The sequence below is a fragment of the Mobula hypostoma genome, chromosome 5 (assembly GCF_963921235.1).
Source record: "Mobula hypostoma chromosome 5, sMobHyp1.1, whole genome shotgun sequence".
Taxonomy (NCBI): domain Eukaryota; kingdom Metazoa; phylum Chordata; class Chondrichthyes; order Myliobatiformes; family Myliobatidae; genus Mobula; species Mobula hypostoma.
In genome coordinates this window covers 617,168-644,228 of record NC_086101.1, presented here as the reverse complement: position 1 = coordinate 644,228, position 27,061 = coordinate 617,168, and the positions used below count along the sequence as shown (strand labels likewise).

At 46.6% G+C, this 27,061-nt stretch overlaps 2 protein-coding genes across 4 annotated transcripts; one reads left to right on the top strand and one right to left on the bottom strand.

The window, feature by feature from the left end:
- Positions 1-1,311: 1,311 nt before the first annotated feature.
- Positions 1,312-26,423, bottom strand: LOC134346477 (E3 ubiquitin-protein ligase TRIM39-like). Of its 2 annotated transcripts, none has more exons than XR_010017933.1 (2): positions 26,078-26,423; positions 1,312-1,905 (listed from the first exon to the last, which is right to left on the bottom strand). XR_010017933.1 is itself a non-coding variant. In XM_063047851.1 (2 exons), exons 1-2 carry the CDS (start codon positions 18,332-18,334, stop codon positions 1,313-1,315), a joined length of 684 nt encoding a protein of 227 aa, XP_062903921.1. In that variant the 5' UTR covers positions 18,335-18,352; the 3' UTR covers position 1,312. The 2 variants fall into 2 exon arrangements, 1 of the variants encoding a protein (XP_062903921.1); XM_063047851.1 differs by lacking the exon at positions 26,078-26,423 and adding an exon at positions 18,244-18,352.
- LOC134346476 (zinc finger protein 239-like) lies at positions 19,627-26,591 on the top strand. Of its 2 annotated transcripts, XM_063047850.1 has the most exons (3): positions 19,627-19,676; positions 21,931-23,071; positions 26,475-26,591. In XM_063047850.1, exons 2-3 carry the CDS (start codon positions 22,343-22,345, stop codon positions 26,478-26,480), a joined length of 735 nt encoding a protein of 244 aa, XP_062903920.1. In that variant the 5' UTR covers positions 19,627-19,676; positions 21,931-22,342; the 3' UTR covers positions 26,481-26,591. The 2 variants fall into 2 exon arrangements, with proteins under 2 accessions (XP_062903920.1, XP_062903919.1); XM_063047849.1 differs by lacking the exon at positions 26,475-26,591 and having other exon boundaries at positions 21,931-26,084.
- The last annotated feature ends 470 nt before the right edge of the window (positions 26,592-27,061 follow it).

Here is a 27,061-nt window from a genome sequence, read left to right as displayed (position 1 = left end):
GTACCACGCATGAGGCTTCAGAACACGATAAAATTCTATGGCATTACAGGAAAGATACTGGCATGGACAGAGGAATGGCTGACAGGCAGGAGGCAGTGACTGGGAATAAATAGTGCTTTCTCACTTTGGATTTTGGCTGCCAGTGACTCGTGCTGATACACAGGGGTCAGTATTGGGACTGCCACATTGTCTGTCAATGATTTAGATAATGTAATTGATGGCTTTGTGGAAAGTTTGTGGATGATGCAAAGATAGGTGGAGGGTGGGTAGAGCTGAGGGAGCAATGCGATTGCAGTAGGACTTAGGTAAATTGAAGGAATGGTTTAAAAAAGGGTGGCAGATTGAATACAGTGTTTGGAAATGTATGATCATGCATTTTGGTCCAAGGAATAATATTGGTCAGTACTATTTAAATAGACAGAAATTCACAGGTGCAGGGGTCTTAGGAGTTCTCCTGCAAGAGTCCCAGAAGGTTATTTCGCAGGTTGAGTCTGTGGTAAAGAAGGGAAATGCAATGCTGGCTTTTCTTTGAAGGGGAATAGAATATTTAAGCAAGGAGATAATGCTGAGCCTTTGTAAGACACAAGTAAGGCCGTACTTTGAGTTTAATCAACATTTTGGGTCCCATAGCTCAGAAAGGAGAGGGGAATCTCATTGAAACCTACCGAGTGTTGAAAGGACGAGATAGGGTGGGTGTGGAGAGGTTGTTTCATGTGGTGGGGATATCCAGACTAGAGAGACCTTTTTGAACAGAGGTAAGGAAGAATATTTTTAGCTAGAGAGTAGTGAACCTGTGGAAAATTCTATCACAGACTGCGGTGGAGGCCAAGTCTGTGGGTATATTTAAGACGGAAACTGATAATTTCCTGGTCGATCAGGCCATCAAATGATATGGCGAGAAGGCAGATGTATGGGGTTGAGTGGGATCCGGGATCAGCCATGATGGAATGGCGGAGCGGAGTCGATGGGCTGAATGGCCTAATTCTACTCCTGTGTCTTATGGTCTTAGCAAGATTCGCCCTGAACACCCCCCCACCCCCTTTTCCAGTCAGAACCGATCCCACATGTCCCATTTAACCTGAATCAGAGCAGGTCGACTTTAGGACCCGGGGTAGCTCAGAACCCGCTGCCTTGCAGCAGCTGGTGAATACACGGTGTTTTAGTTCCGTTGACGGACGTGGTGAACGAGTTAAAATTATATGATATGTATGTACAGTATCTGAAATACATCTTATGGAAATGTTTGTTTGATGATAAACTTCAATAAAAATATTTTTTTAAAATTATTGGATCGATAATTCTCATCTCGTGTTTATTTCACTGTCTGCAATTTTATATTTACAGGGACTTTACTCCTGACGCTGGTCCCGGGACCCGACCCGTTTACAGACCCGGAGCAGATTCTCAGCCAGTGGTTTCCATCCCAGGTCGCAAAGAAAGGATAAAGTTTCCCCGTGAATTTATTCCCAGTGAAGATGTGGAGATGGGACTTGGTCTCCGCGTTGTAAAATGAAACCGTCCCGGACTCGTAACTGAGATAAACACCCACCCTCCCGGGGATGGGACCGGCAGGGAGATGGAACACAGGGGAGGGGAGAACACCGAGCACGTCATCAACCCGCCCGATGACCCAGAATCCGGTCTCCGGACTCAGACTGAACAATCCCTTCCTCCCCATAGACTCTGCGGCGACTCCCAGCCACCAGACCCGATTCGCCGTCACCTCCACCTCCCAGTAATGTGTGCCCGATGCGAATCCCTCCGATCCCAGCACACAAGGCAAATTTGTGAATCTCTTCCTGGTGTCAGGGAGATCCCTCCAGGTCTGGGTCCATCTCACACTCTTCCAATCCTCAGAAACCTCGAGATACGGATTCGCCATTTCCACATCCAAGGAGACGGACACTGGGGGGAGAAGCAGAGAATTAGAGAGTCCCCGGGGATCGGGGGTGACTCGCACAGCCCGGCCCCGGGGATCGGGGGCAGTCTCGGGCAGCGATGCCCCGGGGATCGGGGGTGGAGACTCGCGCAGCGCAGCCCTGGGATCGGGCTCAGACTCGGGCAGCGCGGCCCCGGGGATCGGGAGGAGACTCGGGCAGCGATGCCCCGGGGATCGGGGGTGGAGACTCGCGCAGCGCAGCCCTGGGATCGGGCTCAGACTCGGGCAGCGCGGCCCCGGGACCGGTGGAAAGGCCGCTGGGCCTCAGGCGCGGTCGGGTGACCGATACGAGCCTTTCCAGCGGTTTGATCCAACGAAAGCGGATGGACAACTAATATCTCCCCAGGATTATCCCTCTGGACGAAGAGCACAGATTTCCCGATCAAACAGACACAAAATGCTGGAAGAACCGAGTGGGTCAGGCAGCATGTATGGAGAGAGACGGCCATTCTATGTTTCAGGTCGACATCGTCCCTCAAGAACAGAAATAAATAGGGGAGATATACAGCACAAACGAGAGCGGTAAAGGGGTGGACTAAGATGGGAAGGGGGTGAGTGAACGGATTTAAACAGGAGGTCACAGATTCTTTGTCGGCCCAACCTGTTCGTGCCAACCAGCTTGTTTTAATGGGCTAATCCCATTTGTCCATTATTCCTTTCCACCTTTCCTATCCACGTACATGACAAGATGTATGTTAAAACATTGTCTCTGTACCCAACTCTAGAGTTAATCAAGGGCCCATTGTAAACACATGCAACGCGCTGTAAGGTTTCACTGCTAAGGCTAATGTAATGGCTTCTGTGTTATGTTCCACTGTTAAGGTCATGGTTTCTCTGTAGCAGAAATGTTTGGGTTATGACTGGAGATAACGGGACTTTGGAATTCAGTGGCTCTCCAATGGGAGAAATGTTGTTCTTTCTCGTGTCAGGGAGCCAGGTTTTTGGCGGTCTTCTGTCGAGGAGAGATGAAGAGGAAAGACACGTGTGGAGAGAGCTGGTAGACCACCGGACGTAGTGGACTGGGATCTGAAGGTCCGTAGGTCGGCGACGTTTGGAGGAGACCAATGGTGGAAGAATGACTACTGACTGAGCTGCAACTTGACTTTGATTTTGACTTGGGCCTTTTTTTTCTTTCGTTTATTTTCATTACTAACCCTATAGTCAGATTAAGATTCATAAAGTCTATCATTAAATTGCATATGGTGTACTGTCTGATATTTTGCATTTTGGGTTTGTAACGGGGAGTAAATTACACAGAATCTGCACAATCGTGATTACCCAGTTTATCGGGGCAGAAGGCTGATTCCCCTAGAGTCTAGACGAACGCGAGCTGGGCGACCCTGAGGGTTACAATTGTGGGGCGCTTGTCCGGGATTGATTCCATTGGACGCTGTGTGATTGTCCTGTTTAAATCAGTGCTGCTGATCATCCATACGGCCGTTATTTGTCAGTGAAACTGGAGTTCTCGGAGGCCGATGTGGGAGTGTCTTAGGTTCCTGATACATTAGTCCGGATCCTGTTGAGACGGGCGGCGTTTCAATTCTGGTGGGGACAATTGCATTTCATTTGTGAGGTGGCTCATGGGGGCCTGAAAGGAGAAGGTGGGTGAGAGCTTTCTGGGAACATTGTCCGTGCACCCAATGTTTTGACCTGCTTTTGAGGAAGTGCATGGCAGCATTGGGCCTGATACCGAACTTAAACGAGGGACAGTCGAAGCCAATGGTGGTACTGCCCGGGGAAGTAGCGAGAGTGATGGGGAACCCCAAATTTCCCGGAGTGCCTGAGGGAGAAGCCCTCTTAGTGGATGCTCCGGAAGACCACGAAGGGGAGTCGGGATTTCTGGCTGGGGTACTGGTGAGGCCTGAATTGCAGAAGCCCTCGGTTGTACGGGTGAGCAGGATGGCAGTGATTGTCAGGAACACTACGAAGAGGGAGGTCCCTTCAGGCGGGGGGATGCCCCAGGCACATTTGTTCCCAGTGACTGTAATGTCTAATGCCCCGTGAGGCACGCCGAGGAGAAACTATTGGAAAAGGGGGAAAAGTTGACTGCTGAGTCATTCAGCTTTGGTGACTCCCCGGTGCCACCAGATTAGAAAAGGAGGCTGGTAAAGGAGATGTTGAAATTGGAAGGTGTCTGTTCCATTGGTGAGCTTGATGTGGGTTGTTCCAGGAGCACTCATCACACTATCCAACTCCTGCCGGGTGACCGGGTTCTCATCAGGAATTTGGTGCTACCTGGAAAGCACAAGCTGGCTGACAGCGAGGCGGCCACTCGCTATGTGGTGGAGAGTCAGATGTCAAACCTACCGGTTTTCTGGGTGAAATCAGAGGAGGGGAATGGGCCTGTCAAGATTCTCCATCAGAATCACCTGTTGCTCCTGAGACAGGAAGTACAGGTAGACCCAAAGCCCTGCTTGGAGCCTACACCTAGTTTGAGAACTCTGTGAAAATACGGGGCGACTTCAGGGCCCACAGAGGGAGAGTCTGGGCCGGGCCCCGCCCATGAGAGGGATACTGATTTGTAGGATGATGACCTGGATGTGTGGTACATGCTGCCTTTCGCTAACTCCCCATTGATTGAGGAAGCGACTCCTGGCCCTTCTCCCACTGAGTCAGGTAAAGTGTGTGTATGTGTGTGTGTGTGGGGGGGGGGCAGGCTGTTATTTGTACTACAGCATGATCTTGAAGGAGAGGAAGCGGGGCCTGGACACGGGACAGGGGGCTCCGAGTTGCAGGGGGGGGCTTGAGTGATAGATTGAGGGAGGATTAGCCAGGTAGACCCGAAGTATCCCCAGTAGCGTCTGAGCCTGAAGAGTTAGGTGAGGCGGTACGGAGGTCTCAGAGAATTAGGAATCCAGTGGATAGGTTGGCCTATGTAGCGCCTGGGGAACAGGGCGTGATCTTTACTGTTTTGGCGAGGTGAGTCACTGCTTTTTGCACCTGGATTGGGCTTTGTGTTTTGCAGGAAGGGTTAGTGAATTATATCAATGTCATGAGGACATGACTAAATTCAGTGGGGGGAGAGTATAACATGCTGTCAAGTTTCACTGCTAAGGCTAATGTAATGGCTTCTATGTAAATTTCCACTGTTAAGGTCGTGGTTTCTTTGTAGCAGCAATGTTTGGGTTATGACTAGAGAAAATGGGACTTTGGAATTCAGTGGCTTTCCAATGGGAGAAATGTTGTTCTTTCTAGAGTGTCTGGGAGTTGGGTTTTTGGCAGTCTTCTGTCGAGGAGAGATGAAGAGGAAAGACACGCATGGAGAAAGCTGGTAGACCACTGGACGGAGTGGACTGGGATCTGAGGGTCTGAAGGTCAGCGACGTTCGGAGGAGACTGATGGTGGAAGAATGATGACTGACTGAGCTCCAACTTGAGTTTGACTTTGACTCGGGCCCTTTTTTTGTTTTGTTTATTTTCATTACTAACCCTATATTCAGATTAAGATTCATAAAGTCTATCATTAATTTGCATATGGTGTACTGACTGATGTTTTACTTTGTGGGTTTGTAACTGGGGTATATTACACAGCACCCACATAAACGTGATTACCCAGTTTGGCTGGGCCGAATGTTGATTCCCCTGGACGAATGCGAGCTGGGTGAGCCTGAGAGCTACACAGAGATAACCCTCTTCGCTGTCCACTACACCATAAATTTTATTGTCATCCACAAACCTACTAACTATATCACCTTCATTCTCACCGAGATCAATAATATGAATGACAAACACATGCAGCCCCAGCACTGACCTCTGCAGGTCATGGGCTTCCAGTCCTCTGTGTTTAAGAGACAGACAGACACTTCAACAGGCAAGGCACAGACGGGGACTAACCTAATGCCGGCCATTGGGATGAATATAGATGGGTAAATAGGTCAGCACAAGGGTGATGGGTCAAAGGGCACATTTCTATGCTATACGACAAATGACTCTGTGAACTGAATGGCTAAGAACCCCCAAACCCCCTCCACACTACCTCCCCTCGGGTGCTGAGAATCCAAACAGACAATGACCCCTGACCCTTGACTCCTCAGACAGGGGAAACATCCTCCCTGTATCCTACCTGTTGGGCTCTGAAAGAATTTCGTCTTTCCCTGAGATCTCCTCTCATTCTTCTAAGCAGGGAACAGAGAACATAGAACAGTACAGGTCAGGAACAGGCCCCTTATTCAATGTTAACATTCATTTGTGAGTGGGAAGTGGGGGAGTGTGAAGTTTCGAGTCAGAAAAGGAGGTGATAATGGGAACCAGTAGGGGAGAGATGAGTGGCAGATTGAACCAGAACCAGATGAGGGAGGGGTGAAAATCCTGTGGGTGAACCCCATCGCCCGCAGCCCCTCATTAGGGCAGGGGAAGAATTGCATGGACCCTTAAACAACACAGGTCCTGGAAGTGTTTCATCCTAAACCGTTGACTGTTTATTCTTTTCCATAGAAATGTCCCGGCCTGCTGTTCCTCCAGCAATTTGTGCGTGTTACTCCGCTTTAAATATACTCAATTATTTGGCCTCCACAGCTCCCTGTGGCAAATTCACTATCCTGTGGATAAAGGAATTCCTCCTCATCTGTATCTTAAATGGATATCCCTCTAGTCGGAGGCTGTGCCTTCTGTTCTCAACCCACCCACTATAGGAAACATCCTCCCAGTATCAACCTTCTCCAAATAGGTTTAGGGAGATCAGGCGAGATCTTCATCAGGACCTGTGTTGCTTGGATTAGCAGCATCCGCAGATTTTCTCGTGTTTGATTTTTAAAGCAGAAGTTGATAGGTAAACTTCTTGATCAGTCAGGGCATCAAAAGTTATGTGGAGGAGGCGGGAGAATAGGGTTGAGAGGGATAGTAAATCAGCCAATCTTCTAAACTCCCGTGTGTACAACCCCAGAACCATCAAACCCTCCTCATATGTTAACTCTTTCATTCCCGGAATCATTCTTGTGAACCTCCTGGATCCTTTCCAATGCCAGCACATCTTTTCCGATATAAGGGACCCAAAACTGCTCACAATACTCCAAGTGTGGTATTGTGTGCATTTCCAGTTCCCCAAATATGGGGAGGATGGTATTACACTGGTCAGGAATGTTTAGGAGGATGTTACCAGAACTGGGGGGGCTTGGGTTAAAAGCAGAGAGTGGACGAGCTTGGGCTGTTTAGCTGTAGTGTGGGATGTTGAGGGATGACCCCTTAGCAAGGTAAATACATTCATAAAGGGCTTAGATAAAATGAGTCTTTTTCCGAGAAATGGGAGTACAGAACCGGAGGGCTCAGATTGAAAGTGAAGAGGGAAATTTTTCTGAGGGATCTATGGGGTAATATTCTCACAGAGAGGGAGGTGGGCAGATGGAATTTGCTGTCAGATGCTGTAGAAACAGATAAAATTAAAATAACAAAATAAATTTAGACAGGTACACAGTTAGGATATGGTTAGAGGGATATGGGGCAAACACACACAAACAGGACATGCTCAAGAAGACATCTTAGTCTTGCAGATGGATGAAGTGGGCTGTTGGTTCAAGATCTGCCAAACCTTCCGTAGATCATCCTCCTGAGGAATGTCACCCCAGAATCTGTCTGTGAACTGTGGATGTAACGTCACGTCAGAGGGCAGCTCAGTGCCACAGAAGGGACAGACTGGGTAAAGACAGCAGATTTAGTTCCTGAATGGGAAACTTGTGCCTGTTTCTTTAGCCGTGTGTCACATCCTGATATTGTGTGTGTGTGTTGATTGTGGTAAATGTCAGTGGGTGTGTGTACACATTGAAGGAGAGTGTGCACATTGAAGTATTTGTATGTTGCAGTGTGTGTCTTCACGTCTGGAGTGTGCTGACAATGCGTGACATGTGTGTGAGCTGTTTAAATAAATAAATTACCGTGTCTGAAGAGAATGGTTTCCAGGTTACTGAGGGAAATAACAACGTATATTGCTGAGGCTCTGATTACCATCTGATAATCCTTCCTGTGCATGTATGGAGGGGGTAGTTTTGCCAGGCTGTTATGCGGTGTGTGCTTCTCCCGAGATGATATCTTGAACGATGTCGATGCTGATTGGCTTGTCTGGGCTCATTCTCACAATGTTTCAATGTAGTGGTCTGATAACCATAAGGCCATAAGATATAGGAGTAAAATTAGGCCATTTGGCCCATCGAGTCTGCTCCGCCATTCAATCATGGCTGATCCTTTTCTCCCCTCCTCATCCACACTCCCTGGCCTTCACCCCGTAACATTCGATGCCGTGTTCAATATAGAACCTATCAATCTCTGCCTTAAATACATTCAATGACAGCCTCCACAGCTGCCTGTGGGAACAAATTCTACAAATTCACTACCCGCTGGCTCAAGAAATTTTTCCACATCTCTGTTTTAAATGGACGCCTCTCTATCCCAACACGGGAAACATCCTTCATCAAAGTTGCTGGTCCTGACGAAGTATCTAGGCCTGAAACGTCGACTGTACCTCTTCCTAGAGATGCTGCCTGGCCTGCTGCGTTCACCAGCAACTTTGATGTTTGTTGCTTGAATGTCCAGCATCTGCAGAATTCCTCATGTTTATGGGAAACATCCTTTCCACATCTACTCTGTCTCGGCCTTTCAACATGCAAAAGGTTTCAATGAGATCCCCCCTCATCGTTCTAAATTCCAGGAGTACAGACACAGAGCTATCAAACGTTCCTCGTATGATAAACCTTTCATTCCTGGAATCATCCGTATGAAATGATCCCTCTGCAATGCCAGCACATGTTTTCTTAGATGAGGAACCCAAAACTGTTCACAATACTCAAGGTGAGGCCTCACCAGTGCCTTATAAAGCCTCAGCATCACATCCCTGTTCTTGTATTCTAAACTCCTTGAACTGAATGCTAACAATACATTTCCCTTCCTCACCACTGACTCTACCTGCAAGTTAACCTTTCTGGTGATCTGCAGAAGGACTCCTAAGTCCATTTTCCTCTCAGCTTTTTGGATTTGCTCCCCATTTAAAAAATAATCCACACATTATTTCTACGACCAAAGTACACGACCATGAATTTTCCAACATTGTATATTATTTGCCAATTTATTGAACATTCTCCTCATCCAAGTATTTGTGCAGCCTACCAGTTTCCTCAACACTACCGGCCCCTCCACCAATCTTCATATCATCTGCAAACTTAGCAACAAAGCCATCTATTCCATCAGCTGAATCATTGATATAGAGCATAAAAAAGTGATCCCAACTCCGAGCCCTGCAGAAAACCACGAGTCACTGGCAGCCAACCAGAGAAGAATCCTTTTGCTCTCATTCGCTGTTTCCTACCAGTCAGCCAATGTCCTGACCATGCCAGTAACTATTCTGTAATACCTTGGGCTCTTAACTTAGTAAGCAGCCTCACTGGCACCTTGTCAAAGGCCTTCTGAGATTCCAAATTTATAACATCCACTGCATCCCCTTGGAGACCCGAGTCATTCCAACCACAAGCTGTACCAGTTGTTACGATCAGGGAAACGGTATCGCAGCATAAAAGCCAGGACCAACAGGTTCCGGGGGCAGTTTCTTCAATCAGACCATCAGACTGCTTAACTCGTGCTGAGACAACGGTATTTCTGTGTTATATAGACTAACATGTTATACATATTATTTATCATAAATTACTATAAATTGCACATAGCACATTTGGACGGAGATGTAACGTAAAGATTTTTACTCCACAGGAATCTGAGTGATGTAAGCAATAAAGTCAATTCAATTTCATGTTTTTTTTCCTCTCCTAATCATTCTTTTAGTTGCTCTCTGTAGGTATTTAAAAGCTTTCCAATCCTCTGTCTTCCTGCTAATTTTTGCTTTGCTGTTTGCCTTCTCTTTTGCTTTTAAGTTAGCTTGTCTTCCCTTGTCAGCCACGGTTGTACTACTTTTCCATTTGAGTATTTATTTATTTTTAGAATATATCTATCCTTCACCTTCCTCATTTTCCTAGAAACTCACACCATTTCTGCTCTGCTGTGATCCCTGCCGGCATCTTCTTCCAATTTACTTGGGTCAACTCCTCCTTCAGACCGCTGTAATTTCCTATACTCTACTGAAATATTACAATGTCAGACTTTACTTTCTGCTTATCAAATTTTCAGAGGCTTTTTCCCAGGGCTGAAATGGCTGCCACAAGAGGACACAGGTTTAAGGTGCTTGGGAACAGGTACAGAGGAGATGTCAGGGGTAAGTTTTTTACACAGAGAGTGGTGAGTGCATGGAATGGACTGCCGGCAGCGATGGTGAAGGCAGAAATGATGGGATCTTTCAAGAGACTCCTGGATAGGTCCATGGAGCTTAGAAAAATAGAGGGCTGTGGGTAAGCCTAGGTAGTTCTGAGGTAGGGACATGTTCGGGACAGCTTTGTGGGCCGAAGAGCTTCAACTGCATTGATTGTACAAGGGATTCAAACATCTGACTTTCTGAATTGCCAGAGAATTGATCGTAGTGAGATATCATTCTCCTTCTCTCAGTGTGGGAAGAGATTTACTCACAGGCTACCCGCAGACACGCCAGTGAGTTCACAGTGGGGAGAGGCCATTCACCCGCTCTGTGTGAGGGAGGGGAACCAATCAGCCATCCAGTTTGAAGACAGATCAGCAAGTTCACACCCGAGTGAGATGCTCCACCTGTTCTGCAAGCGGGAAGCCATTCTGTTATCGATGGTAAAGGTATATCAGAAAATTCACCAGTGAGAGGACACTGTCCTGCTTCGATGGTGGGAAGGCATTCACACACTCAACCACACCACAGTGACACCAGCGAGTTCACACCGGAGAGAAGCCATTCACCTGCTCAGACTGTGGGAAGGGATTCATTTGGCATTCTCATCTACTGACACACCAGTTCGATCACACAGGGGAGAAACCACTCATCTGCTCTGAATGTGGGAAGGGATTCACCCATTCAGCTCAACTGATTGAACATCAGCCAGTTCATACTGGGGAGAAGCTGTTCACCTGCTCTGAATGTGAGAAGGGATTCGCCCGGTCATCTCATCTGAAGGAACATCAGAAACCTCACACTCGGGAGAGGCCATTCAAATACTCTGAATGTGGGAAGGGCTTTGCTCGTTCATCTCAACTGAAGGTACATTGGCGAGTTCACACTGGGGAGAAACCTTTCAGCTGTTTTGAATGTGGGAAGGGATTCACTGAGTCATCCAAACTTGTGAGGCATTACCGAATTCACACTGGGGAGAAACCGTTCACCTGCTCAGATTGTGGGAAGGAATTCACTCGGTCGTCTGACTTTAAAATACATCAGCGAATTCCCACTGGGGGATGCCACTCACCTGTTCTGAATGTGGGAAAGGATTCACTCAGACAACTCAATTAAGACTATAAGATATAGGAGCAGGAGTAGGCCATTCGGCCTTTCGAGTCTGCTCCGCCATTCAGTCCTGAGCTGATCCAACACTGATCCAATTCTTCCAGTCATCCCCACTCCCCTGCCTTCTCCCCATACCCTTTGATGCCCTGGCTAATCAGGAACCTACCTCTCTCTCTGCCTTAAATGCACCGAATGACTTGGCAACAAATTCCACAAATTTACACCCTCTGAGTAAAATAAGTTCTTCTCATCTCTGTTCTAAATGGATGTCATTCAATCCTGAAGTCATGCCCTTTTGTCATAGACTCCCGTACCATGGGAAATAACTTTCCCGTATGTAATCTGTTCAGAGCTTTTAACATCAGAAAATTTCAATGAGATCCCCCCCACTTGCCCCACACCATTCTCCTGAACTCCAGGAAATACAGCCCAAGAGAAACCAGACACTTCTCGTACGGTAACCCTTTCATTCCTGGAATAATTCTTGTGAATCTTCTCTGAACCCTCTCCAATGTCAGTATATCCTTTCTAAAATTAGGAGCCCAAAACTACAATACTTCAAGTGTGGTCTCATGAGTGCTTTATAGAGCCTCAACATCACATCCCTGCTCTTGTATTCTATACCTCTAGAAATGAATGCCACCATTACATTCATCTTTTCACCACCGACTCAACCTGGAGGTTAACTTTTAGGGTATCCTGCACAAGGACTCCCAAGTCCCTTTACATCGCTGCATTTTGAATTCTCTCCCAAACTAAACAATCATCTGCCCGTTTATTTCTTTCACCAGTATGCATGACCATACACTTTCCAACATTGTATTTAATTAACTACTTCTTTGCCCATTCCCCGAAACTATCTAAATCTCTCTGCAGGCTCTCTGTTTCCTCAGCACTACCCGCTCCTCCACCTATCTTTGTATCATCGGCAAATTTAGCCACAAATCCATTAATCCAATAGTCCAAGTCATTGATATAATCGTAAAATCAGTGGTCTCAACACCGACCACTGTGGAACTCCAGTGGTAACCGGCTGCCAGCCAGAATAGGATCCTTTTATTCCCACTCTGTTTTCTGTTGATCAGCCAATGCTCCACCCATGTGAGTAACTTCCCTGTAATTCCATGGGATTTATCTTGCTAAACAGCCTCATGTGCAGCACCTTGTCAAAGGCCCACTGAAAATCCAAGTACACCACATCTACTGCATCTTCTTTGTCCACCCTGCTTGTAATTTCCTCAAAGAATTGCAGTAGGTTAGTCAGACAGGATTTTACTTCCAGGAAACCATGCTGGTTTTGGCCTATCTTGACATGTGCCTCCAAGTACTCCATAATCTCATCCCTAACAATCGATTCCAACAACTTCCCAACCACTGAACTCAGGCTTTCAGGTCAATAGTTTCTTTTCTGCTGCCTCCCACCCTTCTTAAATAGCGGAGTAACATTTGTAATTTTCCAGTCATCAGTTACTGTAGCCCCCTGGTAAGCCTCAGGCTTGCTCAGCTCGCTTTCGTCTGGGGGAACAGCCTTCAGCCCCGCCGAACTGGGTAATCAAGTTTGTGTGGATGCTGTGTGATGTACCCCACCCCGCCAAATAACAGACGATGCACCATATGTGATTAAATAATTACACTTCATAGATCTTACTGGAACTATGTAAGTAATAAAGGTAAAATATAAAAGGAAAATAAAAGGCGCCAAACTTATCAAAGTTCAACCACTTCGTGCAGAACAGTTGGAGCTTAATTAACGGAGTCTTCTTTCCACCATTTGATCCCCTCCGAACCCCTCGACCCGCCACCTGGGACCAGCCACGATGGTTGACCAGACGCTGTGCACGAGTCTGTCTTTGTCTCCTCTCCTCGCCAAAGACCCTGGGCCTCGGACTCCCGCTCAGGATCGGTCCCGCCACCCAGGGTCGCAGCATCGTGTCTCCTCTCTCTGTCCCCATTGCGCCTTCTGCCCAAAAGCCCCGCGAAACAATACCTTACAGACACACAAGAAAGAATAGCATCTATCCCAGTTGGTTAACAAATGAATACAATGCTCTTATCAGTAATATAACCCAAACAAGCAGAGAGAGAGAGAGGGAGAACTCCTTACATCACAGTTATTATTACAGAAAAGCCATTTTAATTACATAACAAAGAAGCCATTTTGTTAGCCTTCGCAGTAACATAAAAGAAGAAACCCCTTACAGTACAATGCCAGAATCTATCGATTCTTGAAAGATCGTTAGTAATGCCTATGCAATCTGTCCAGCTATTTCCTTCAGAACCCAAAGGTGCATTCCATCAGGCCCAGGAGATTTAGCCACCCTCAGACCATTAAGCTTCCTGAGCACCTTCTCAGTCATAATTTTCACTGCACGTACTTCACTTCCCTGACGCTCCTGAATGTCAAGTATACTGCAGATGTCTTCCACCATGAAGAATGATGCAAAATACACATTCAGTTCCACTGCCATCTCTGTGTCTCCCATTACAATATCTCCCACATCATTTTCTGTTGGTCCTATATCTATCCTCAACTCTCTTTTACCCTTTCTATACTAATCTAACTCTCCCTTCAATCTAGTGGCTCAGTATAGGGGATGATAGCCCCTGGCCTGGCCAAACTTGAGAAATCTCGTTTGGGTGGATGCCGTGTGAAGTGTTCCCTGTTACAAATCAGTACGAAATAACAAACAGTGCACAATATGCGATTAAATGATTGAGCTTTATTACTCTCAATTTGACGATATGCTTAGTGAAGAAAACAAAAAAGAGAAAGGGCCCATTCTCATGAAACAGTCTATTGGGCAATGTTGGAGCTCACTGATAAGCCGTTTGTCCACCATCGACCTCCTCCGATCCTCGCTGACCTTCGGACCCTCACTCCAAGGCCGATCCATCTGAGGTCTACCAACTCTCTCCATTCGCGTCTTCCCTCCTCATCTCTCCCTCGCTAAAGCCCCGTGAATTCCTGGCTCCCAGACATGCAAGAAAGAACAACATCCTGCTCATTGGCGAGCATGCCCTATTATCTCTAGTCATAACCCAAACATTGCTGCTACAGAGAAACCATTACCTCAGCAGTGGAACATTACAGAAAAGCCATCATATTAGCAGTGAAACCTTAGAGCGTGTTATACTTAAAAAAATGCTTTTTGTATCTTCTTGATATTAGTCACCAGCTTCCTTTCATAATTTATCTTTTCCTTCCTAATGACCTTCTTAGTTTCCTTCTGCAAATTTTTAAAAGCTTCCCGATCCTCTATCTTCCACTAACTTTTTCTTCCTTGTCTTTTGCTTTTACTTTGGCTCTGACTTCACTTGTCAGCCACAGTGGTGTCCTTTTTCCATTTGAAAATTCCTTCTTGTTAGGAACATATCTGTCTTGCACTTCCCTCATTTTTTGCAGAAATTCCAGCTATTGCTGCTCTGCTGTCCTTTCTGCTAGAGCCCCTTTCCAGTCAACTTTGGCCAGTTCCCCGCTCATGCCTTGTAATTTCCTTTAATCCACTGAAATACCGACACATTGGAATTTAGTTTCTCCTTCTCAAATTTCAAAGTGAACTCGGTCAGATTTTGATCACTGACCTCAAGGGTTCCTTAACCTTAAGCTCTCTTATCACTGCCGGATCATTGCACAACACCCAATCCTGCACAGCTAATCCCCTAGTGGGCTCAACAACAAGCTATTCTAAAAAGCAATCCCTTAGACATTTTGTAAATGCTCTCTCTTGAGGTCCAGTACTGGCCTGTTTTTCCCAATCCACTTTCCTGTTAAAATCACCAACGATTGCCCTTCTGACATGCCTTTTCTATCTCCTGCGGTAATTTGTCATCCACATCCTGACTGCTGTTTGGAGGACTGTATACAACTGCCATTAGGGTCCATTTACCCTTGCTGTTTCTTATCTCCAACCAGAGAGACTACACCTTCCTGGTCCTATGTCATCGCTTTCTGATGATTTAATATTATTTCTTATACACAAGGCCACACCACCCCCTCTGCCTACTAACCTATCTTTCCGATACACCATATATCCTTCGATGTTCAGCTCCCACTGGCAGCCATCCTTTAGCCAAGTTTCAGAGGTGGCCACAACGTCATACTTACCAATCTGTAGCTGAATTTCAAGATCATCCATTTTAATTCTTACGCTGCGTGCATTCAAATATATCACTTTCAGTCCAGTGTTGAATGAACATCAGCAAGCAAACACTGGGGAGAAACTGTTCAACTGCTCAGACTGTGGGAAGGAATTCACTCAGTCATCACAGCTGAATGAACATCACCAAGTTCACACTGGGTAGAAGCCGTTCATCTGTTTGGACTGGGAATGAATTCACACTTTCATCTCACCTACCTATACACCAAACTGTTTTCAGCAGTGAGAGTACATTGACCTGCTCAGACTGTGGGAAGTCATTTGCACACTTATCTGCAGAGACAGTGGCGGGTTCACACTGTGGTGAGGGTGGTCACTAGCTCTGAATGTGGGATGGGTTTCAATCAGTTATTCATCCTTGTCTCGCCCTACCGAGCTTTGAAACATCGTTAATCAGAGAGATCAGAAGCTTGAGAAGATGTAATTCACTCAGGTTCGCCAATTGAGTATTAAAGGCAATTGTTCAGGGCAGGTTATTTTGAGCTTTGAGCTGTGGCCAATCAGCATTCAGGATTGATTATGAAGAAGATCTTAAAGTTGGTCAGGAGCAAGTGGAGCGGCCAGTGTCAGAGTGGACAGAGTCAGAGCAGAGACTTTGAGGCTTCACCTCTGAGGTTTCAGTGAGGAGAACATTCAGTCAGAGAGGGCAAACTCATCATGGAGCTAGAATTGTTTTTTTGCCCCTTCTTTACATTCGTTCAGTTAGAACAGTGGAGATGCCAGGCAGGATAGTGGAAAGCTCCTCTTGTGGGATGTGGGAAGGCAGGAGACCCTCCTGTGTCCCTGATAACTACACCTGTGAGAAGTGCATCCAGCTTCAGCTCCAAGCAATCCACATTAAGGAGATGGAGCTGGAAATGGATGAACTTCAGATCATTCGGGAGGCTGGAGGAGTGATAAGTAGCACATATAGAGAGGTAGTTGCACCCAAGGTACACGGCAGTACACCGGGTGACAGTCAGGAACGTGAAGAGGAGGAAACAGTGAGTGCAGTGTACCCCTGTGTCCATCCCCATGGAGAACACATATTTCACTTTAGATACTGTTAGAGATGGAGGGATGACCTGGCAAAGGAAGGTCACAGCAGGAGGGTTTCTGGCGCTTAGTCTTGTCATCTTCAGAAGTTTTCGGATGACTCTGCCATAGTTGGATGCATCAGCAAGGGAGATGAGACTGAGTACAGGGCTACAGCAGGAAACTTTGTCACATGGTTTGAGCAGAATTATCTGCAACTTAATGTGAAGAAGACTAAGGAGCTGGTGGTAGACCTGAGGAGAGCTAAGGCACCGGTAACCCCTGTTTCCATCCAGGGGGTCAGTGTGGACATGGTGGAGGAATACAAATACCTGGGGATACGAATTGACAATAAACTGGACTGGTCAAAGAACACTGAGGCTGTCTACAAGAAAGGTCAGAGCAGTCTCTATTTCCTGAGGAGACTGAGGTCCTTTAACATCTGCCGGACAATGCTTAGGATGTTCTACGAATCTGTGGTGGCCAGTGCTATAATGTTGCTGTTGTGTGCTGGGGCAGCAGGCTGAGGGTAGCAGACACCAACACAATCAACAAACTCATTCGTAAGGCCAGTGATGTTGTGGGGATGGAACTGGACTCTCTGACGGTGGTGTCCGAAAAGAGGATGCTGTCTAAGTTGCATGCCATCTTGGACAATGTCTCCCATCCACTACATAATGTACTGGGTGGGCACAGGAGTACATTTAGCCAGAGACTCATTCCACCGAGATGCAACACAGAGCGTCATAGGAAGTCATTCCTGCCTGTGGCCATCAAACTTTACAACTCCTCCCTTGGAGGGTCAGACACCCTGAGCCAATAGGCTGGGCCTGAACTTATTTCCTGGCATAATTTACATATTATTATTTAATTATTTATGGTTTTATATTGCTGTATTTATACTCCATTCTTGGTTGGTGCAACTGTAACGAAAACCAATCTCCCTCGGGATCAGTAAAGTATGACTATGACTATGATTATGACTATGGAAGACTAGCACTGCACAGGAGCTGGTAATAGCTGTTGTCCAAAAAAAAAACAAGCCAGTACCGTCACTCCTCTGGACACAACTTCAAGGACGGTGTATTATTTTTCTCTGCTGAATCAGAGTATTTGGCATTCTTCCAGTAACACAGCTGCAGGTCTGCAGTCAAGTGCTCAGGTACCATCAGCATCATGTTGCACGAACATTATTAGCAAAGCACTCTGATACAATACAGGTTCCAGCTGGTTACAGACAGAAACACCATTTTGGTTGACAAGGGAAGTATATTTCCACTGTGGTGGTGAAGCATTCTTACACCCCACACCCTGTGTGAAAACCCTTCCATCACTATACCACTCCCCATTTCTGTTAACACCTCCAATCCTTGCAGTGTCCACCATCTGTGAAAACCCTTCTAAAGCTACACCCATCACCATTCTGTGAATCCAACTGACATCTACACCACTTGCCATCTCTGTAAAACCCTCCACCATCCACCCTGGCAGATTCAGATGACAGCGGACCTGAGGAAGACACCGATCACGGCAGGTGGCAGGACTCACAGAACACATTCACACTAGCTGACATTTAAATAAAACTACCGATTTGCATGGTGATCTTCACTAAACCCCTTCCTATCTTTACCTCCCCCTCCCCCCACTTTTTGCTTTGCACGATAATTCCATGCATCCCTTCCCGCTCATCTCCCCCCGGAACATATCCTTGAAAGTGAGGGAAGTTCTACACCTTCCCATTTGCTTCCCCCCTCAGCCCCTTTTGGTTCACAAACAGTCCTTCCAGGTGAGGCAAAACTTCACCTGTGAGTCTGTCAGGCTGATCTACTGTATCTGATGCTCCCTGTGCGGCCTCTTCTACATCAATGGGACCCAATGTAGATCGGGAGTACATTTTGTCAAGTACATTCGCTCCGTCTGCAACAAATGGAATTTCCCGGTCAGAAACAAGCAAAGATCTGTAGATGCTGCAAATCCAAACAACACACACAAAATCTTTTCAGTAATTAAATGTTCCCTGGCCCCGTCATCTTATTTTCACTGTAGATACCCTGTCCATATACAGCTCCACCTCCCACCAGGAAAGCCACAGAGCTCTCCGTTTCCACCTGGATACCAGACCCAACGCGTTCCCTCCACCACCACTCTCCTGCTCTTCGTTTCGCTTGTTTTCTTTGTTTGAGCTGAGCTCTACTGTCACTTCTCTCTGTCATCTTGCAGTAAACTGGTGTTGGTCACGTGTGTGAATGATTTGGAGGAGAATGTAGGTCGGACAATTAGTGAAGGTGTGCATGACACTGAGCCAGTCTGTGGTGAAAGTGAGGGTTGTCTGAGGTCACAGTGGGATGGAGACCAGCTGGGAAAGTTGTCCAAGGGATGGCAGGTGTTTGTCAAAAACAGGTTTTCAGGAGCTCAAATAAGACCATTATTCAGATTAAGAGACACCTTCCCTTGGGGCTCTGGAATCAATCAGACAACACTGGTGTTTTGGTTCAGTTAATCGAGATGGAGGATACCGAGACAGAATATAAGCTGTTGCTCCTCCGTCCTGAGCGTGACCTCATCAATTCGTTGAGCAGCTTCGCACCATTCGCCCCAAGCAGAACATCCCAGTGCCAAACATTTTAAAACTGATTCCCATTCCCGTTCTGACGTGTCGATGCCACGGCCGCGATGAGCCCCCGTCAGAGTGGAGGTGCAACACTTTATATTCGCTCTGAGTACCCTCCAGCCAGATGGCATGAATATCGATCTCTCCTTCCTATAAACAAGTCCCCCCACCCCGCCTTCCTCCATTCCCCACTCTGACTTTTACTTCTCACCTGCCTATTACATCCCCCGGGTCCCCTCCTCCTTCCCTCTGTACTCTGGTCCACTCTCCTCTCCTATGAGATATTTCTTCTCCAACACTTGACCTTTCCCACCCACCTGGCTTCACCTGTGACATTCCAGCTAGCCTTTCTCCCCTCCCCGTTTTTTTAAAATCCTGGCATTGTCCCCCATCCTGTTCAGCGCAAAACGCCGACTGTTTATTCTTTTCCATAGATGCTGAGTTCCTCCAGCGTTTTGTGTGAGTTGCTTTGGATTTCCAGTATCTGCAGACTTCCGCGTGTTTGTTCCAGAATTCGCCGACCGAGATCAGGCAATTAAATGCGCATGCGTGAAGGTCAGAGACGGCGCCGGGAAAACTGCGCATGCGCTCACTGGTCAAAAGATTCGCGGGCACTCGGCGGCAGGTAGGAGCGGGGCTCCGGGCGGGGATCTTATCGTCACCGGTGAACCGCGACTGACGGACAGTTACTGTGACGTCCGGACACACCGTGGCTCCGCACCGCGGGACAGTCTCGGTCCTTTTCCCCTCTCTCGGCCCCACAATCTGTTCCGGGCCCGGGAAAATGAGCTGACGCTACCGCCATTCCTATGGCGCATGCGCATTGCGGGAACCGTAGCGGATAAAAGGGTCTCTCGTTTGTATGGGCTTCTGGGTTAAGAGTAAGCCATTGGTGACACTATCTGCGCCCTCTCCGCCAGTCTATAAACGTGTTTCGAAGTGCAGGAGTAGCGAATGGGAGCAGAAGGTTTTTGCAAACATTGCTGAGCTATAGCTATCCAATAATAATAATAAAAATTGAATCCTTACATCCAAAGGAGTAAACGTCGTTATTTGTGTCTCCACCGCAACGTACAAGCAATAAAGAGGGGAAATGTGGGGAGATATTGCCCAAACACTAAGATTGTATGCATAATTGCTTTTAAACATGTATGTATCAGATACACTCAGATCAAAGGATCCAAGGATTAGGATCTTGGAACAAAAATACAGTTCCCAGTTAAACTAAGATGAAGAGTTCACCTTGCAGTCAGTGAAAATGCCAATTAGTACTGTATGAAAAAACATCACAAAATCCTTCCATCAGCTTTAGCTCTACCTCCTTTTGCTTTGGAACTTTCTACCCATGAGAACATGTTTTGTACCATTCTCACTGAGTACACAATGATATCAAACACCTTTGTTGTGGGTAACAAGTGTCCTGTAGATTTCACATCACAAAATGTGACACTGCACTGGGAAAAGCTACTGCCCTCTGCCTCATATTCATTGGCACTGCCATCAATGGGTTCACTGCCTTCAATCACCTGGGGGGTGCGGGATGTGTCAGAGTAACTGGAAAGTCTCCAGGTAATATCACGGGCTCTTTGTAGTGCTGTTGGGCCAACCATTGGTCTGAGCAGGAATTTTTTGCACGGCCTGAAAACTGCACGGCACTTTCAATTAACATTAAGTAAGTAAGTAAAAGCATCTTGAGTCCATGGATCTGCGCCCGGAAAGTCTTCACTCTCCAGGGTGCAGACCTGGGCAAGGTTATATGGAAGACCAGCAGTTGCCCATGCTGCAAGTCTCCCATCTCCACAACACCGATGTTGTCCAAGGGAAGGGCATTAGGACCCATACAGCTTGGCACCAGTGTCATCGCAGAGCAATGTGTGATTAAGTGCCTTGCTCAAGGACAGAACACGTTCCCTCCGCTGGGGCTTGAACTCATGACCTTCAGGTCGCTAGTCCAATGCCTTAACCACTTGGTCACGTGCCCACAATTAACATTATTTGAAAGAAAATTCTATCAGTGCAGCACCAAATGCGATCTGTAAGGGAGCATTTCAGTTGTTGTGCAGCCGTACACATGCGCAGTTTAGAGATAATAGTGAATAACACCAATGGAAAGAATCAAACTGAGCCAAGTCACAGGCTGCAGACGAGCAGAAATGCCCCATTTTTGTACAGAGAGGAAGACTGTCAGAGAAGTTGATGGCCAGTCCAGATGCCGGCACTGTGCCCAGTTAGAGGAAGACTTCTTCCCCCAAGTTAGTTTGAACCTCGCTGTAACCATGTGATGTCAGCGCTCAAGAGAGAGACTAACACTACCTCATCTAAAATACCACAAGATAAATGAGCAGAATTTGGTTCATCAAGTTTTTGACTCGCCCACCACAGGAAACATCCTCTCCACATCCATTGTATCGAGACCTTTCAACATTTGATAGATTTTCAAATGATGACCCCTCATTCTTCTAAATTCCAGTGAGTAGAGGCCCAAAGCCATCAAATGCTCCTCATATGACAAGACTTCAATTCTGGGAATCATTTTCGTGAGCCTCCACTGAGCCCTCTCCAGTGTCAGCACATCCTTTTTTAGATATGGGGTACAAAACTGCTCCCAATACTCCAAGTGAGACCTTGTCAGTTCTTTGTAAAGCCTCAGCAATGTGTTCTTGCTTTACGTTTTGATCATCTGGAAATGAATGCTAACTGGCCTTCCTCACCACCAACTCAACCTGCACGAGCATGCAGAAGCGTCTTTGACATTTTTGAAATTTCTCTCCAGTTATAAAATAGTCTACGCTTTTATTTCTTCTACCAGTGTTCATCACCATACACTTCCTGAAATTCAGTACTTCATCCATTGATTCCTTTTGTAAATCTTTCTACAGGTGAGAAACAGCAAAAATAATTTGTGTCCAGGAAGCTCAAACACAGCAACACGTCACATTTCGCATCTCTGTCCAGATGTTTAAGGAGTGACCAGATATTCACATTGTAACACCAATCTATCCGTCTTGATCCTTGGAGATGAAGAAGTATCTCATCCCAGCTGGAAACGTGCCTTGTCTCTGACATGACATTTTCTGTTTTAATTCAGTGACCTCCTGGGGAAACAAGGAGCTGAGAACACTCCAGTGTTTATTCACTGGAGATCAGTTCTTCAACAGGATTGATTGTTCTGGGGACTCACTATGTCTGACATCTGATTTGATGAATTGACAGAGGAGTGATGCAGAACTGTGGAAGTGACTCATTCATCTCATCCCAGCTGCGAACACACCAGTGAATTCACACTGGGAGATGCTGTTCACCTGCTCAGAATGTGGGAAGGGATTCACTCGGTCATCCAACCTACGGAGACACCAGCAAGCTCACACTGGGAAGAGGCCGTTCACCTGCTCAGTCTGTGGGAAGGGATTCACTCGGTCATCTAACCTGCTGAAACACCAGTCAGTTCACACTGGTGAATGCCCATTCACCTGCTCACACTGTGGGAAGGGATTCACTCGGTCATCTGAACTACTGACACACCAGGCAGTTCATATTGGAGAGAGGCCATTCACCTGCACAGACTGTGGGAAGGGGTTTACTCACTCATCTAAACTCAAGGTACATCTGCGAGTTCACACTGGGGAGAGGCCGTTCACTTGCTCAGACTGTGGGAAGGGGTTTACTCGGTCATCTGACCTACTGGTACACGAGCGAGTTCACACTGGGGAAACACCGTTCATCTGCTCTGATTGTGGGAAGGGGTTCATTCGGTCATCTGACCTACTGACACACAAGTCAGTTCACACTGGGGAGAGGCCATTCACCTGCTCAGACTGTGGGAAGGGATTCACTCGGTCATCTAACCTAGTGGCACACCAGTCAGTTCACACTGCGGAGAGGCCATTTACCTGCTCAGACTGTGGGAAGAGATTCACTCGGTCATCTGAAATGAAGGTCCATCAGCGAATTCACACTGGGGAGAGGCCATTCACCTGCTCAGACTGCGGCAAGGGTTTTACTCGGTCATCTAATCTGAAGGTACATCAGCGAGTTCACACTGAACAGAGGCCATTCACCTGTTTTGTATGTGGGAAGGGATTCACTCAATCATCTGACCTACTGGTACACCAGCGAGTTCACACTGGGGAAAGGCCATTCACTTGCTTGGATTGTGGAAAGAAATTCACTCGATCATCCAATCTACAGACACACCAGCGAGTTCACGCTGGTGGAAAAGGAAAGATGCAATCTTTTCAATAATTTCAAGTTCTCTGGCCCCGACCATCTTATTTTCACCATCGATGTCTAGTCCCTATACAACTCCATACCCCAACAAGAAGGCCTCAAAGCTCCATTTCTTTCTAGACACAAGTTACCCTCCACCACCACTTTCCTCCATCTCGTGGAACTAGTCCTCACTGTCAATATTTACTCCTTGGCTCCCCCCACTTCCTTCAAACAAGAGGTGTGTCCAAGGGTACTCACATGGGTCCCAGCTATGCCTGCCTGTTTGTCAGCTATGTGGAACTATGTTCCAAGCCTAAATTGATGTCACCTTCCCACTTTTCCTATGCTACATTGATGACTATATTTGTGCTAATCCCTGTACAAATGCCGAACTAGTCCATTTCATCAACTTTGCCTCCAACTTCCATCCTACTCTTAAATTTACCTGGTCCATTTCTGACACATCCTTCCCCTTTCTCAATCTCTCTGTCTCTGTCTCTGTCTCTGTCTCTAGAGACAGCTTATCCACTGATGTCCATTACAAATCCACTGACTCACAGCTACCTGGACTAAACCTTTTCCCACTCTGTTACTTGTAAAAATACAATCCTCTTCTCTCAATTCCTTCGTCTCTACCACATCTGCTGTCAGAATGAGGCTTTTCATTCCAGAATGAAGGAGATGTCCTCCTTCTTCAAAGAAAGGGGCTTCCTTTCCTCCACCATCAACACTGCCCTCAACTGCATCTCTTCCAGTTCACGCACGTCTGCTGTCAACCCATTCTCCCGCCAGCCACCATGGATAGGTTTATATATGTATACATTAGATCTGCCAAAGGGTCTTGGGCTGAAACCTCGACGGTACTCTTCCATAGATGCTGCCAGGCCTGCTGAGTTCCTCTAGAAATTTGTGTGCGTTGAAATAAGTTGCGAGATTTGACTAATCCACTGTTGAGAAACCTCACCACATCGGCCGTGGATGGTCTGGGCCCACATCGCTCTCCTGTGAGACATCTCCCCCATGTGCCATGGATGTGGTGAGACGACCCGTCTCCCCAGTGAGAAACCCCCACGGACAGTGGATGTGCTGGATCCACCACCCTCCCCTGTGAGAAACCTCTCCCACTGAACCTGGATGGACTGAATCCACAACCATCTCCTGTGAGAACACTCCCCCATTGACCGTGCATGGGTAGGAACCATCACCTTCTCCACATCGGCCGTCCATGGGAAAAATCGGAACACTCTGGGTGGGATTCACTGGGAACTGGAATCACATCGGCCATCCCTGGGAGAAATGGGGACACTCTGGGAGGGATTAAGTTGGAACTGGAATCACATCGGTGAGGCTGTGGTCCAGGCCATTCTGTCCCACCGTCCCATGCTGGTAGCTGGAGCTCTCCAGTCCTCCTGTTGAGCCACTCAGCTCCATCGTTCAGCACTGGCTGTCTGAACCCACCCTACCACATGTCCTGGGCCCAGACAATCATGGTGAAATAAAAACAGAAAATGATGGAAAAATCAGCAGGGATGAGACCTGGGAGAGACTGGTGATAGGATCTTCAATCTGGGAGAGACCGGGTGTGAGAACATAAGTCCAGGAGCCACTGAGTGTGAGACCTTAAGAGAGACTGGGTGTGAGACCTTTAGTCCAGCAGTGACTGGGGATGTGACTTTCAGACTGAGAGAGACCTGGTCTGAGACTTTCAGTCAGAGAGTGACTAGGAGTGAGATCTTTAGACTGGCAGAGACTGGGAATGAGACCTTCAGTCTGAGAGAGACCCAGGGATGAGACCATCCATCTGTCAGAGACTGGAGGTGAGACCATCAATGTGCCAGTGGTTTGCTCTCACACTCAGTCTCTGCCAGACTGGTGATATCATCCCCTGTCTCTGCCAGACTGAATTCTCATCCTCAGTCTCTGTCAGTCTGCTGCGAATCACTCGGTCATCTGATCTGCTGACTCACCAGCGAGTTCACACTGGGCAGGCACCATTCACCTGCTCCGACTGTGTAAGGGATTTACTCTGTCATCCAGCATACAGTGACTCCAGTGAGTTTACACTGAACAGAAGCCGTTCACCTGTTCCCCTTGTGAGAAGGGATTCACTCGATCATCTCACCAGTATCGGTACAGCAGTCAGTTCACACTGGGGAGAGACTTTTCACCTGCTCAGACTGTGGGACAGGATTCACTCAGTCACCCACCCTTGTGAGCCACTACCGAGCTCACACTGGCAAATACATTTAAATAAGTTGCTGGGTTTGATAAACAGCAGCAATATTTGCCGACGTTGGCACCAACAGTCAGTTTTGAACATTCCTCTCTATTCAGCAACTGTGCTGGAGAAATATCCAACATAAGCTTATTTAAAATGTTTCCCCAGTGGAAATTTGGTTGTGCACAACAAGGCTGGATGACCGAGTGAATCTCTTCCCACATTCAGATCTGGTGAACAGCCTCTCCCCAGTGTGATCTGACTGGTGTGCCAGTAGGTGGGATGCCTTCCAACAAATAGAACAGGTGAATGGCCTCTCTGTAGTGTCAACTCACTGATGTTTCCTTTAACTGGATAAGTGTCTGAATCCCTTCTCTCAGTCTGAACAGGTGAACAGCTTCTCCCCAGTGTGAACTCACTGATGTTTCTACAGACAAAATTAAAGAACAATGTCCACTCAGGAATATATTGGGACAGTCAAACTCAATGATAAGCAAGGCATAAAAAAAAACTCATTGCAAGGGGTAAAATAAGCTTTCTTAGCAATAGGATGATATCTATTCTGAGACTTTAATTGTGTCACCAGTGTTTAAGAATACCTCGGTTTTGTCTGAGACGATTGTCAATGAGAAGGATGCAATCCAGGGGAGCATGGTAATGTAGCAGTTAACTTTACACTTCACAGCCCCAGCAATCGGAAGACTGGGTTTCAATTCCTGCCGCTTTTCTCCCCGTGAGCACATGGGTTTCCTCTGGATGCTCCGGTTTCCTCCCACATTCTGAAAGTCAAACGGGTTCGGGTTAGTCAGTTGTGGGCATGTTATGTTGACACTGGAAACATGGCAACACTTGTTCAGTACCCACAGCACATCTTCAGGCTGTGTTGGTCATTGACTCAAACAACACGTTTCATTGTCATTCAATATTCCGATGTACTTGTGACAAATAAAGCTCATCCTTCTTTCATCTTTTCTGTGCATTTGTTTCCTTTTTTAGAAGTAGTTCGGCGTGGGTTTACTGGAATATTGAATGGAATAGGCATATGGTCTTCTGAAAAATGCTGGACAATCTAGACTTGTATCTTTTGGATTCAGAAGAGCAAGAGGAAATGACAGAGTAAATGTGGAAATGACATTACATTCCATCACTCAGGTTACTGTATGAGTGTTATTCATTTGAAACAGATTAGACAATGTTTCTCTCTCAGAGGGTTGTTAGTCATTGGAACTTTCTTCATTCAAGGATGTTCGAAGCAGTCATTGAATAAATTGAAGACAAAATTACATTCATAATAATCAACAGAGCCATGGAAAATTGAGGCCACATTTGGATCACCCTTAATGTTAATAACTGGCAGAGAAGACACAAGTACTTCACTCCTGCTTCGAATTTGTATTTCTGCTTGAATGTTATCAGGCGGTGAAGAACGAAGTAGTAACCAAAATCAATTGTTGTTCATTAAACTGAAAACAATGCAGTCAGATAAAAATGCATCCAGTCACAAATTAATTAAAAGTTAGGGAATACATCTGAAAATATCAAGTCAAAGCTGTAAATGATAAAAGATATTCAGTTTTTGAAGG

Excerpts from the sequence above, each read along its gene's own strand:
- LOC134346477 (XM_063047851.1), bottom strand. The coding sequence starts at position 18,334 with ATGTACTCCCGATCTACATTGGGTCCCATTGATGTAGAAGAGGCCGCA. Across the intron at positions 1,906-18,243 it reads TCAGCCTGACAGACTCACAG|TGTCCGTCTCCTTGGATGTG; the intron begins GTGAAGTTTTGC and ends TTCTCCCCCCAG.
- LOC134346476 (XM_063047849.1), top strand. The coding sequence starts at position 22,343 with ATGCTGTTCACCTGCTCAGAATGTGGGAAGGGATTCACTCGGTCATCC.